Below are 14,919 nucleotides of genomic sequence, written 5' to 3'. Positions count from 1 at the left end.
TCAGATTTAAGATGTTCAATATTTTAATTCATATGGAAAATTCCAAATTATGCCTGAGCATTTGCAGTAACTTTTTTGTTTGTATTTTTCCAGGTTGATTGACATATAACATTATATTTGCTATACTACAAAATGATCACTGCAATAAGTTTTGTTAACATTCATTACCTCACATAGTTAGAAGTTCTTTTGTGATAAGAACTATTCAGATTTACCATCTTAGCATCTTCAAATATACAATGCATTATTGTTAAGTACGGTCACCTTGCTGTACATTACATCCCCAGAACATATTAATCTTACAACTGGAAGTTTGTACTTTTTGACCACCTTCACCCATTTCTCCCATCCTCCACCTTCCTTCTCCGGCAACCACCAATCTGTTCTCTCTTTCTATGAGTTCCACTTTTATTTGATTCCACATGTAAGAGAGATCATGCAGTATTTGTCTTTCTGTGCTTGACTTACTGCACTTAGCATGTGCCCTCAGGGTCTATCCATGTTGTGGCAAATAGTAAGATTTCCTTCTTTATCATGACTGAATAATATTCCATTGTGCATGTATGTGTGTGTATATATATATATATGCTTGTATATATACACACGCATATATATATATATATATATATATATATATATAAAACATCTTCTTTATCCATTCATCTGCTGATGGAGACTTAGGTTGTTTCTATGTCTTGGCTATTGTAAATAATGCTGCATAGGGGTGTAGATATTCTTATAAGAGAGTGATTTTGTTTCTCTGCATATATACTCAGGAGTAGGATTGCTGGATCGTATGGTAGTTCCATTTTTAATCTTTTGAAGAGCTGCTATACTGTTTTCCATAGTGGTTGCACCATTTTACATTCCCGTCAACAGTGCAAAAGTATTCCCTTTTCTCCACATCCTTGCCAACACTTGTTATGTGTTGTCTTTTTGATGATGGCCATTCTGACAGGTGTGAGGTGATATCTCATTGTGGTTTTGATTTGCATTTTTCTAATGATTAGTGATGTTGAGAATCTTTTCATGCATCTATATGTATTCTTTGGAAAACATCTATTCAAATCCTCTGCCCATTTAATTGGGTTGTTTGAATTTTGATGTTTAGTTGCATGAGTTCTTTGCACATTATAGATATTAATCCCTTATCAGATAAATATTTTGCAAATATTTTCTCGGTTCTATAGGCTGCCTTTTCATTTTTTGATGGTTTTCTTTGCTATGTAGGAGCTTTTAGTTTGAGATAGTCCCACTTGTTTAATTTTGCTTTTGTTGCCTTTGCTTTTGGTAACAGGTATAAAACAGTCATTGCTAAGACCAGTGTCAAGGTGCTTACCGCCTACATATTCTTCTAGGAGTTTTATGGTTCAGGTCTTATGTCAAAGTCTTTAATTCAATTTGAGTGTCTATGTATGATGTTATACAGTGGTTCAGTTCCACTCTTTTGCATGTGGAAGTCCAGTTTTTCCAAAAGCATTTACTGAAGAGACTGTCCTTTCTCCATTGTACATTCTTCACTCCTTTGTCATAAATTAAGTTTCCATATATGTGTGGATTTATTTCTGGGCTCTCAACTCTATTCCATTGATCTCTCTGTTTTTCTGCCAATACCATGCTGTTTTTATTACTATACTTTGTAGCATAGCTTGAAATCAAGACATGTGATACCACCAGCTTTGTTATTCTTTCTTAAGATTGCTTTGGCTCTTCAGGTTCTTTTGTGGGACCAAATAAATTTTAGCGTTGTTTGTTTATTTCTGTGAAAAATGCCATTGGAATTTTGATAAGGATTGCACTGAATCTGTAGATGACTTTGAACATTTTAACGTTATTAGTTCTTCCGGTCCATAAGCATGTAATATCTTTCCATTTATTTGTGTCCAAAAGTTTACAAAGCTAATTTAGTCTCCTTGTCTTCCATCCCAGCTCCCCAATTATCACACTTGTTTTCCCCAAACGCTTTTTGCATTTTGCTATTCCATTCCTCAGAAAAATTGAGTGGTTCCAAACTCTCCCCAAGATGACAAGCACCTTGACTTGCATCAAAGACCTTATATTTGGACCTAACTCCAACTCTCAACTTTATTATTTAATGCTCTCCAAAAAGAATTACCTAGTTCACTGGAGACCCACCATTTCTCCACACTACTGCCCAGTGCCACTCTCTGCCCATTGTCCTTGCCTGCTCCGAATTTCAATTTCCAGATCAATCTTCCTAAAAATCAACTCCAATCAAGCCATTTTCCTACTCGGAAGCACATTTTTACACTCTATTGCCTAGTGATATAATTACAGACTCTTCCCTTGGCAGCACTATCCTGCTAGCTCAGTAGTTCTGACTCATTTTTCTCATACACATAGTTCACAGAACAATGCACTCCCATCAGTAATGTATCACATTGCCTACAATGGTCTTCAAGGAACAGAGCAGATATACTTAGGGGCACAGAGCAAATTCTCCTAGTAGCATAATTGTAATATATATGTAACCAGTGCCTCTACAGTAGTTACTGTGCGCCAGTCACTTTGTGAGCACTTTAAAGAGTATTTCATTGAATCCACTTAACAGTCCTGTGATATAGACACTGTTATTGTTTCATTTTACGGATGAAGAAACTGACATACAGAAAATGTAAGCAATTTTTGCAAGGTCACATGGTTAATACCTGATACCTGATATCGCTGAAGCTTGGTTTCTTTAATAGTAACAAACAGTAATAATAATGATAATAATAATACCTACTTCACTTCTCAGTCTGCAGCCTATGCTCTTAATTCCTCTGGCATACCTCCTCTCTCCTTGGATTTCTCCTACTCACCCATACCAACGCTGGAAGATGAGAAATATTGAGCTCAGTAATTTTCATCAAATTTCAAAAAATTCCCTTTCTATTTTGAAAGTGGCCTGAATCAACCAAGCCTCCAATGACTGTTACTTCTCTGATCTCCTGGATCACTTTTCTAAGATTCCACTCATGCTTTACTTATTCTATACTACCTTGTTATCATCCAACTGTGAGATATAAATCACATCTCTCCAACGAGACTGAAAAATTTCCACAACCAAACTCATAATAGACACTGTAAATTTTGATTTCCCAATTTTGTTAATGGTTCCTCTATCAAAGTTCAAAATGACTTCTATCTTCTCTCTCTTCTTTGCCTAATCCATATCCACATACAATTCACTTCTAAGTTTTGGTTCTTCATGCATCCCTGATACCACTCTTAATCTCTTGTACCTTTTCTGTCTAAAGGTTGGGAGCCCATCCATTAACAAGGCCAGGGTAAACAAGCAATGTATTGATGGTTATTACGTTGCTTCATAATTCTCATTACTTTTTCCCTAACTATCATAAAAATCTTGTATCTGGTTATCCAGATTTGAGTCTTTGACCCTTGGTATTCTCCTAAATTCTACTGCCAGTTTAATCTAAGGAAGAGTATCTGTCCGGCTCCCATACATCACTCTTCCCTCGCTACCACTGTCTGCTGAAATAAGAACTCACTCTTCAATCGGTATCAGAATGTCTACTCCTCACACCCCTCACTTTTCCTTCCAACCTCATCTCCTATTACTGCACTGCATGTTATACCTTCTAAGCAAACCAGACCAAAAGCTACTCCCATAGAAGTTCTATTTTTCTACCTCCATACTCTTGCTTGTGCTATGTATTTCACACAAAAATGCAAATGACATAAGTCAGAGGCTAGGATGAGTTAAGAAAAAGTCTCCTACGTTTTAGGCCACAGGAAGGACATATTGAGATGGATTAAGTAGCCCTCAGTGTCATCTTTAGAAATCCCCACATCCTGACTCAATATTTATCTGGATTTCCTCTACATCTTTTGATACTTCAACACTTTCTGTCATTGTTTAGCACCTGATATCGTTGAAGCTTGGTTTCTTTAATCATAACAAATAGTAATAATAATGATAATAATATCTACTTCACAAGATGGCCATGTAGGTTAAAAAACATAAATTTGATATTATATTATCTCTAAAAATTTAAGCATTGCACATAGCAGGTACTGAAAACTTGTTAAGTTTCTTCCTCCTGTCATGGGTGAATATTATTGCCCACTTAACTGAAGGGACCTGAGATCCACAACTGAATTTGGCTGCCAGAGTAAGCGGAGCACAAGAGCAGAGACCCCATAGAATAGTCTACTCAGGGGGGCAGCGACACATAAGCCACTGACCGTAGGGAGGCTCTGAGCCTGACTGTCCCTCACCCTTCTATAAAAGATAAGATGGTAGGTGTTAGCAGAATAAAACCCTTCTAATGCCCTAGACTTCTGCCTGAGGCAGTCAAAAGGACTAAAATCACATTCAGAAGGAATGGTGTTCTGACTGTGTTTCAGTGCTCTTCAGCCATGTCTCTATGAGCCACCTGAAGTCATCCTCCTGACTAGCCTCCTACCACACCCTCACCCTCTTTGAGACCATGACCCTAGAAAAACTGTGCCCGAGGTGGCACATGAAATGGCCCCAGCTGGTGGGAGGGGAAGACTGCAGAGCCTGGGAAGCAGGCAAGGTCTGAAGCCAACATCTCTGCCATTTTTATTCACCTACACAGTCTTTAAAGCAGTCTTTGTTCTAGGAGAAGTGGGAAAAAAAAATAAGTGGTGAGAAAACATTGAACTGACAGGGGCACAACAATTAAAACACTATATGTTTTCACGGAGTGCTCTAGCATTAAATTTGCTTGAATCCAGTTTTTTCCCTCCTCGTTTCTTACTACTTTCTGAATTTTCTTTCTCCAGTATCTCTCTTTACCTTCTCCTAGCTCAGTAGCCTCCTTTGAGCACTGTTTCTGACATTAAGCTTTTAAATATATGCAATTAAACATTTCTTAACTCGATGTAATTAAACAAAGGAGGGAAGTCAGTCTGAGATCAACGACAAGCTGGAGAAATAAGCAATTTTTAAGGAAATGAAGTTTTCTTACTCTTAGGGATATACTGAAGCTATTGATAACAGTTCACTTAGGACATGAATGGCTGCCTTAACTCCTACATAAGCACATATTACAAACTTACTGTTTGGAATAAAATATGTATGTGTTTTTCTTTGCTTTTTTGCTAAAGACCTTTACTCTTTAGACTAACATTATTTCTCTACAAATTGCTTAGCAAACTTTTTTTTATTTGAACATTGCAGATATTGAGATATAAATGCAAATCTCACTTGTTTAAAACTTAGTGCTAATGAGGTCAAAACCACACAGTAAATCTCTGTATCTGCCAGTTATCTCTATTGTGTGGCGAGAAGTGTGTGAGCAACCAGCTCTGGTCATAAGAAGCATTGGGGGAGAGAATGCTGGTGAATTCGTCCAATATGCCTCCACAAAATTGGAAAATGACTCCGTTTTGGCAGGCATGTACCCGTGGTCAGTAGCTTCATCTTTCTTTGTGTGCATCAGTTATCTTGAATTTAAAGATAATTTTAGTACCTTCATTGTTACTTTAATACTTTATTTGATATTTCAGCTTTCTGCTATGTGGTAGTGTTATTTAAAATTTCCTCTTTTCAGTGACATTTCTTGCATGTGTATTTATATCCTACTTGTTAAAGCTAGTAATACTATGTGAGCTTATAGAATTGCATCTGAACTCTGAAGGAAAAATAATGATCCATTTCACGAGATGAATGATTTTTACAAACTCTCATTTCAACTCAAAGAGTGCTTTTTTTCCCTTGATTAAAATGTATTTCTCGATTAAATTAAAATGCAAATATAGACAGTCTGTGTTTATGGTTATAATAGAATTATTTAAAGAAGGTTCTAAATCAACCTGCTGCTAATATTTCATGCAAGAACTGTGGGTTTTATTGTTGGGCCAGTACTGCCGTGTTCCATTTTCAAGATTACTTAAAGTGCTATGAAAACTTAATCACACTGCCCAGGTTTTATCAGTTTTTGCCCAGTCTTCTCTAGGATGTTAAAAGGGACTGCTTTCCTATATACGTCTTAAGTTATGTTAGTGATATTGGAGAAATATGAAGTACTAAAACTTTAGAACCCCTTGAAATTGAGTTATGAACAATTTACTATTTGTTTTAAAAAATATATTCTATTACACAGAAGTGAATCAGCTCTTAAATTTAAGAGAACCATATTTAATAATTTATTATGGAATTAAATATCTGAAAAATTACTTCAAGAAACCATTTAGTCCAACTTTTTAATTTATATTAGATATATAAAATATTTTATTAGAAATTGCATCTAATGCTATGGATTTAATTATGATCCTTTAGTATTATTTTAGCTTTCCTTTTTTTTTTTTTGGAAGTGTCCTATCACTTTTCAAACACATTGATTAAAATAATTCTTAAATAACATTTATAACTTGATCTTTTTTCTTTTTTTGTTATTTTTAGTGACCTCAGTGAAAACCAAATTCAGGCAGTTCCAAGGAAAGCTTTCCGTGGGGCAGTTGATATTAAAAATCTGTAAGTATTTTTCCTAATTGATACTGTTTTTTTTTAAATTACCCATTTTCCAAGTTTAATTTATATTGAATAAAGTGTCAGAAAAAAATGGTGAAAGCCTATATACATCTTTATGCTTCCTTAGGAGAGCTTGTAACAATGAGTTTTAAATTGTTTTCACAAGCTATCTGAAGAGATTCTTGTTTAGAAGATGTCTTGAAACTGAAGTTGTTATCAAATTCATTCTTCAAACCTTGTGATTAATCTTGTGAAATCTAAAGAAATTATTTGATTATAAGGTATTTACAATGTATTTTCTTCCCCTTACTGTGAGCTAATTTCAATAGCTCCTTTTTCACTTGTTATCGGTGTTTATTGGAAATGCAGAATATTTTTTTTCTGGAAAGAGTAGATAATATTTTCTTGTTAGAGATACCTGTGGCCTAGAGCTACAGCTTTTTAAAATAGCTTTTAGATCACCATTTTCATTAAATGCCAACAGTGTGAGAATGAGAAAATTGTCTTTCCCTTTGTGTGAATACTTTTCTTGCATCTTTTCCCTCTTATATCTTTATGAAAGAATATATGTATAGCCTTCTTTAAAAAGCAAAAAAAAAAAAAAAGAAAGAAAAAGAAAACTATGTTTCTGTATTATCCCTTGATAAATCTTTAATCTGGTGTTTTGTGTAGATGTGGTTTTTGTAAGTGTGGATAGCTCTTTACATACCAGGTTTAAGATCACAGTGGCAATCCTAATATCATTGATATATATCTTAATGAATTTAAAAATACCTTGTTAGCCTTTTAAAATGATGGTTTTTGACTCACCGTGAATCTAAAATGTAAAACATTTTCTGTAGCTTTTCCATTAGTTTGGAATGTGGGGGAAAAGGCCCCTGTGTGCTGAGATTAACTATCAGGAATTCAGTATTTCTTAGCTAGTAATAAACAGGGCAGGCACTTTAAGAATTAACTTATATTCCGAATTCTCCATGGTGGGATCCAACAATATTTCTCCCAGTAGCAAAAGTGAGACAGATGTTTTCCTTCGTCAAAGAGGACTGTTTATAAAGCTACAATTTATGGCCTCTACATCCTCTCCTCAATGTAAATTTTTTTTTAATTTGTACTTTTTTAAAATTTGCACTTTAATTTGTACTTTTTTTAAATGTATAGGTAAAGACAGAAAAATATAGACTTCTAGGTATAAATGTGTAGAGCCGCCAAAATCCTGGCCCTAGGTTTTTATGAGCGTTTACATGTTAAAGAGATTTTATTTGCTTTGTTTTTCATCTCTAATGAAGACTTAGGGAAGCCTTCAGATAGATTCAGAGATGTAGGGTGTTCAGAACTGCCTGTGTATATTACATCTGATCAGAACAACATAAAGATCCCAATGTAGCACCTACCCGAGTTGCCTATATGTCTCTGTAAAAGGACAGTAATGGCCAAAGTTGACCACCCTTTGAGAATGCCACTTGCAATCTTACAATAGTATTTTTTCTAAAGCCTTAAAACAGGTGGCTTTTAATCTTAGCAAAGATATTTAGGGAATCCAAGTCTATTAAGTAATCCTTCTCCCATATTTAAGGATGCATTTGGGAGTGAGATACCGGTCATGGTGGGATTCTTCCTTAATTCCTCTTCATTTATTCTTTAAAAATATGATTTTAAAAGTTTAGAGATAAAAAGAAAAGTAAAATGCTAGCCCTTGTACTTTGAAGAAAGCAATATTGATTTAGCAGGATTTTTGAAATATTTCTCCCCACGACATCATCCCCCCTCTCTACCATTTTAAAGGCAGTTATTATGTATACTGTGAGATGAGTTTAGGACTGTCTCAGAATCTCTTGCCATTTTTTTGTTTTGTAAACGTAACAAATCAGTAAACTTCATTGAGCCTTAATTTTTACTTTTATGAAATCAGTATAATAATTTCTTACATTTGCTGTGGTTATTAGAGAAAAACCATATGTGAAAAACCTTAAAACAGTAATATGCTACAAAATATAGTACAGTATTCATTCAGCAAGTTCATTCAGCAACTGCTAAAATTTAGCACTGAAAATTTTATACTAAGGAGAGAGGAAAGGAGAGCATAAACTAATTTGCAATGTTAGTAATCAATCAGATAGACCCATGTCTATCATGGGTCAATTAGCCATGGAGCTGCAATAATGGGGAAAAAAATCTATCAGAAAGTACTAAATGAATATACACAGGACCCTGATTTATAAACAAATTAAATGCAACAGGTACTGAGGAAAGAAAGAGATAAAAGTATTGATATTGCTTGAAGTTATCAGGGAATACTTTAGAAAAGAGTTACTGAAAGAAAATATAAAGGAATCTTCAAGGAGGTTGGCTCATACTGTATACTGGTGAGTAGTGGCCGGTAAAAGCAGACTGAGAAAGTAAGAATTTATTAAGACCTATGCAAGGCCTGATTTCTGGGTTTCGATTGGTTTGGAGGATTAAAATTAAAGTGCAGTGGAATGTGTGTGTGTGTGTGTGTATTGTGTGTGTGTGTGTGTGTGTATGATGTAAGGAATATTACCTTTGTTTCAAGGCGAACCAATACTAATTCGGAATAGCAGCAGTGGTAAGAAGCATAACAATCTGCATATGGAGGAAGCCAAGTAGAGTGGCATCCAAATGATTTTAACTTTGGAGGTTTCTGTTCTTATGGAGGAAAGGGGGCTTAAGAAACTATGTGAGTGCTAAATGATGATGTGATGATCAAAAGAACAATTTATTCCTGCTCCTCTCAATGCCTTCCATGTAACAGTGAGAAAGACCATGACAACATTGAGACACCACAATGCATTTACAGGTTTATTTAATTAAATAAGATCATAGTTACAATTTTCTAAAATTTCACATTTAAAAAGCATTTTGCTATAATTAAAAAATAGTTCAAACTACATTATTCAAAAAAATTTCCATTTCATGGGACTTTGTGTGAAGTTTAGTTTTACCATTAAAAATTAAGAAGGATATTTGGTAAAATATGTTAGAACTGAGAGTAAATTTTAATTTGTATTATTGTTAAAATGGTAACTGTATGTCATCAAGTAATGACTCAGTAAAAGTCCATAAATATTGACATTATTAATATTATTAACATTCAGTGTGGGAAGGAGAGGCATAGTGCTTTGTCTTATTTATTATTCCAGTGTGTACGTTTACAGTTTGGACAACCCTGCATGGTGCCATAATGGCTAGTGTTTCGAGTCATTCAGGGACTAAAAGAGAAGAAGTAAGGCTGCACAGAAGGAATACGTGCTTTAGTTGCATCAAGCCGATATTTTGTATAGCGCTGTCTAAAAGACTAGTCTAATGCACTGTACCGAGTTTATTGGATTTACCACATATTCAGGCCTTATTCAGAACAAATTCCAGTTATCAGAAGATTTTCACTGGAAGCACTTGCTTTAATCTTGTGGATTGGCTAAATATGCTTGAGGCAGTATCCTGACAATATGAAATTGATGCTGTGGAAATTTTGCAAATTAGCAGATTTTATTCCTCTTCCTCCAGGCAAGCCACAGTAAAACTATTCTAGACAGCTGGACATTTATCTTGCTCTTAAACATCTCCAGGGAGAACTTCCCATAACTTTTTTGCTTACCTCTATTAATTTCCAAACTGGATTAAAACCTTTATATTTTATTTTGTTACCCAATTTTCTCCACCTGCTACTTAAACCAGTTTCTTTTTTCTGGCATTGTACACAGTGAGATCTGAGAATAACAAGATCGTATTAAAATATCAACTAAATAATAGTGTTTATAAAAGTCACTGGCAGCACTTTTACATAGGATTTACATCTGTGTGTTTGAACTCTCCAAGTATGAATTCAAGTACTGATACCATATCATTATCAAATGATGCCTCACCGAAATGATAATCAATGTTTATATGATTTTCCTTGATAAACTTTGTATATATATTTAATATATTTAACACTGACTAATAAAGGCTTGGCTGCCTCCTGATCAGTTTCTGAACAAAGACATGTTACATTGTGCCAGTTTTGTTTACAAGTATGTATGAGGCATTTCCATTTAATTGAATAATTTAAGAGAATATTCAAATTATAATAAATCTTGCCTTATTGCTGAGACTTGCAAGATTATTCTCTAAGTAGGTATTTTATGAATATAAAATTTTTCCAAGAGTCTCTTGTTTTTATGAGAAATCATTTCTAGTCATGTTATCTTAGGATTTAAGCAAAGAAGTGCAAATATATGAACTTAAAAATCAAATGGATTGCCAATAGTTACTCACACTACAAAAGCAAACTCTAACATACCTTACATTAGTTTCTTTAATGAGTTGAACCTGAATACTTAAAATAACTAAATTCCAACAAGCATTATTTTAGGTAGACTTTTTAAAGTACGTCATACCTGGTTTTTATTCTTCTTTCATGTTGCGGTATATCCTCAAAATGTACTCTATGTTCCAAACTTTACTATTTACTGTTCATTAATAGATACATTCCTTTTCTATTTGCTTGCATTATACCAATTCCATTAAATTTTCATCTGTTATGAATCTTACCCTCCTTTTCCAATAAAACTACCTGTTGTTAACAAATAGGTTAAGGAAAATATTTATATTCATTCTTTTATAACATACATTAGTTTACAGACAAGGGTTATAAGATGATTTAAGTTATAAGATGATTTAACTTGGTTCTCTTTGAGTAAGTCATGGTATCATTTGGGAAACAAGAATGCATGGCCATGACTTTTTAGGAAACAGATAACCCAATTTGGGATGCACCGATTCTTGGTGATAAGATTTGGCAAATAGGAAAGAGAAGGTTAATCTGTACGTTGCTACACAGCTATTTATGTTATTTAGAAATTTAATTTTTTTCTGGAACTCTGTCATCTTCAATTTATTTTATTAATGGATCAATTAAAACCCATAGGAGGAAAATTCACAGTTCTATACTAGGTACACAGAAAGACATATATTTTGCTATTTTTTCACACTTCTCTATTTTAAAATATCAATCTACTGGTTTCTTTTCCTCTATCATCTGCATTCTTCATGATGATAAGGGAACAAGGTTGCTCACGTAATATAGAATAAATATGTAACAACCAGAAGAGTGTATTATATATTTAACCATTCAAATGCAAGACTTACTTTAGCTTTGTCCTATAAATTAAGTCATATTTACAGAATGACTACCGTAATCAGCTACTTTTCATGTTTAGCTTACATTTCTTGTCATACTTAATTACATACTTTTTACATAATTATCATAAAAATAAAATCCATGTATATCAAATTGAAATTGTAACTTTTAGTGCCCCTAGCTCCTCCCAAAAGTGTTTTCAGTAAGCCTGAGGCTGAAGAGACTTCGAAGGGGAGGTTGGTTTCTCACTCAAGGGGCTTGCTATCTTTAGCGTTAGATTAAATACCACATACAGGTCTTTAGGGGGAGGTAGAACCTTCTGAACAAACCTGTAACAATGGCTCTTCATTCAGATAAATAGCAAATGAAGTTGAGTTTTATGGTATAAGGACCAGGGCGTCTCTTAACATCCAGAATGCTGCCTGTGGACATAGGGGACAACCAGCAACCAGCAGTTGTTTGGGTTCTTAGATGTAAAATGTATTAGGAACTCAGCAGTTGCCACAGTCAGTACCATGGGAACTGTCCATGGTCCTAGAATTTGCCTGGTTTAAACTCAGTCTAAAAAACCACACTGAATTGTGATAATCCGCAACAACTATGGTCAAGTTTGCTACCAATAACCTCTCCAGCATCTCATTTTGCTGTTTCTCCTGGGTGCCTTAGCACTCTTTATTACTGATAGCTTTCTCTCATGTAAAAATGAGTCTAAATAACGTATCTTCATCAACGTTTTCCAAAACACAAAAACTAAAAAGAAAAAAAATGCAAGATGTTTTGATTGAATAGTTAGGAATCTAATTCACATATGTATCAGTATAAAATAGTAATTGTCATGATCTTTCTGTGGCTGCGTGTTGTCCTTGAGACAGAACAGATCTTTAGGTTTCTTACTTCCCCAACCCTGGAGAGCCACTCTTTTCTACCTCTGAGCAATTACAATAACCTGCTAATTGAGTTTTGATCTCCAATTTGTATTCTCATTAGATAGTTGTAACATTGCAGCCAGATTTGTTTTCATAAAGCATTGTTTTTCATCCCATCACTGCCTGTTCAAAATCATGCAGCTTATTAAAAACAAAAACATTTTGCTATAGGCATTATGGCAAAGCCTTGGGGATTTAGCAGAGTATTGTCTACAGAAGTTCTGCAGGGTCTGTAGGAATATAGGCTCTTCCCTGAGAGAGCAGCGACTTTTATCAAATGGCATGCCATCTAGTCTCTTTAGATATTCTGACTAGTCCCAATGTTCTGACACCCATGCAGGCTCCCAGCCCTCTCTCCCCCCGAATCTGCACACAAGTTCTTCGCTCACATCAGAATGGCCCCTCTCTTGCAGACATTTACTGTGAACAGTGTAGAACCTCTGCTCACAAGTGTTGTTTGAACCAGTCTCCTCCATAGGGAATGCTCACTTTTATTTCTGTCTTACTGGATTCTATCCATCTTTTAGGGATCGGGGGATTTTTTTTCTCTTCCTCACACAATTATTTTCGCCTAGGGTAATCTCTTCCTTTTCTGAAATTCTGTAACATTCTTCGTCTACTGGCTTCTTCCTTGAAACTTGGCCATTAGAAATTCAGCAGAAACCTCCATTCGCAGAATGAATAGCTCCTGAATCTCTTTTCCTAGCCACCTGTGTATCTAGTGAGGGCTTCAGCAATACATAGATTTAAATTTGAATCAAGGTTTCACTAAATATTTACTAACTATTTTGCATAATTTATTGAACTTCTGTGAGCCTCATTTTCTTATCTATAAAATCAGAATAATGATAATACCTACCTTTTCAAGTAATTGTGAGAAATAATGAGACGGGTATATCTACAGACCCTGCCATTTGCTATGCATTCAATAAATGCTAGCAATTATCATTGTCAGTTTCAATTTCTACCTCCCTTGATTAGTCTACTTAGACTTACCAGAACGTGAAGGTCAACTTAGTTGTCTTTCCTCCAGTGTCTATTACCATCTCTGTTAGAACTACCTTTAGCTTCCTTCTAATAAATTATCAAATGGATATAACTTTATACCACAGCTTATTCCAATAAAAACTGAGATTCTTTATTCCTATGAGAAAAACATAATGTTACTTGAAAGATTGCAAAAGGGTTAAGTTCTCAAATAACATAAATTATTTTGGGTTCCTAAGAAGAGTCCTTTCCTTGGTTATTTCCTTCATTAATGTCCAGGCTAACAGATGAGCTTTCATGCCAAGGTAAATAATGTTTGCTGATACTTCTCTTCTAGGATGTTCATTTATATGGATTAATTTAAATTTTTTTATTCCCTCTATGTATTATAATTTAAATCTTGAACTGCTTCTTAAACAATCATTATTAGCATAAGATTTGTATATTTAGGCACTCATATTCACCTGAATTTTATACACACAGGGAAGAAATAGAACAGATCCTGCCCATATCCTTACCAGCATTTTTTTTTCTTTTTCTCCCATTATATTTATGTTTTATCAGGTTGCTTATAAAATAGTGAAATGTTGTTTTTCCCTCATATTGACTGTAGTCACTTTGATGTGTTTTAAGTCAACTAGATTCTTGGAGTTTGTCATCTTACAGTGGTGAGATAAATATGAACGAAACTTCTGTTTCTCATACCTAAAAAACCCTGGGAAAGTGGAGCATAGTGATAATAATTTTGTTGAGACATTGAGAAACTCTGCCTGGCTTAGAAATTATTAAAGAATTTTTATGTTCACTATTGTTTCAGAGTTAAGTATATTTTATGGTGTTCTAATTTTTATAAAAAGAAAATTAGTAATAAGACTTTATTACTTGGACACTGCACTGAAATATGAATTTTCTATGAGTAAGGACAAAACCAACTAAAGTTAATGCAGGAAGGTATGTTTTGTATGTAATTCAAACAGTATGGTATCTAGATTTTTAAAAATGACAACAGGAAATCCTGAAAAAGACTTACTTAAAAGTAACAGAATGGGGAGGGGATATGGGGATATATGTATACAGATAGCTGATTCACTTTGTTAAACAGCAGAAACTAACACAACATTGCAAAGCAATCATACTCCAATAAAGATGTTAAAAAAAAAAGTAACAGAGTGCAGTGTCTCCAGTTATATTTCAGGATGCCAAGTAAGCAAATGTCCAACCGTTTTTGTCATTTAATATACCTCTTTTGTAAAATTTATACTTAGCAATGTTATATATTGTCTCTCATTCTGAGAATTAATCAAAATCTGAAGCTAGGCTAAATTATTTTTAGTCTTAAAGACAATCAGATCAGCTTTCGAAATTTTATGTGAGTGAGGCACAGAGTGATCTCTCTTAATAAAAAC

General features: G+C 34.3%; 1 protein-coding gene across 2 annotated transcripts in view; it reads left to right on the top strand.

The window, feature by feature from the left end:
• Positions 1-14,919, top strand: part of SLIT2 (slit guidance ligand 2) — a 386,109-nt gene that overhangs the window by 236,319 nt on the left and 134,871 nt on the right. For both annotated transcript variants that reach the window (XM_012531743.3, XM_012531741.3), the window contains exon 5: positions 6,395-6,466. In XM_012531743.3, coding sequence (XP_012387197.1) covers positions 6,395-6,466 — 72 coding nt within the window. The remainder of the gene's footprint in view (positions 1-6,394; positions 6,467-14,919) is intronic.

Source organism: Orcinus orca, chromosome 4 (assembly GCF_937001465.1).
Source record: "Orcinus orca chromosome 4, mOrcOrc1.1, whole genome shotgun sequence".
NCBI lineage: Eukaryota > Metazoa > Chordata > Mammalia > Artiodactyla > Delphinidae > Orcinus > Orcinus orca.
This window is presented reverse-complemented; position numbering and strand designations above follow the sequence as displayed.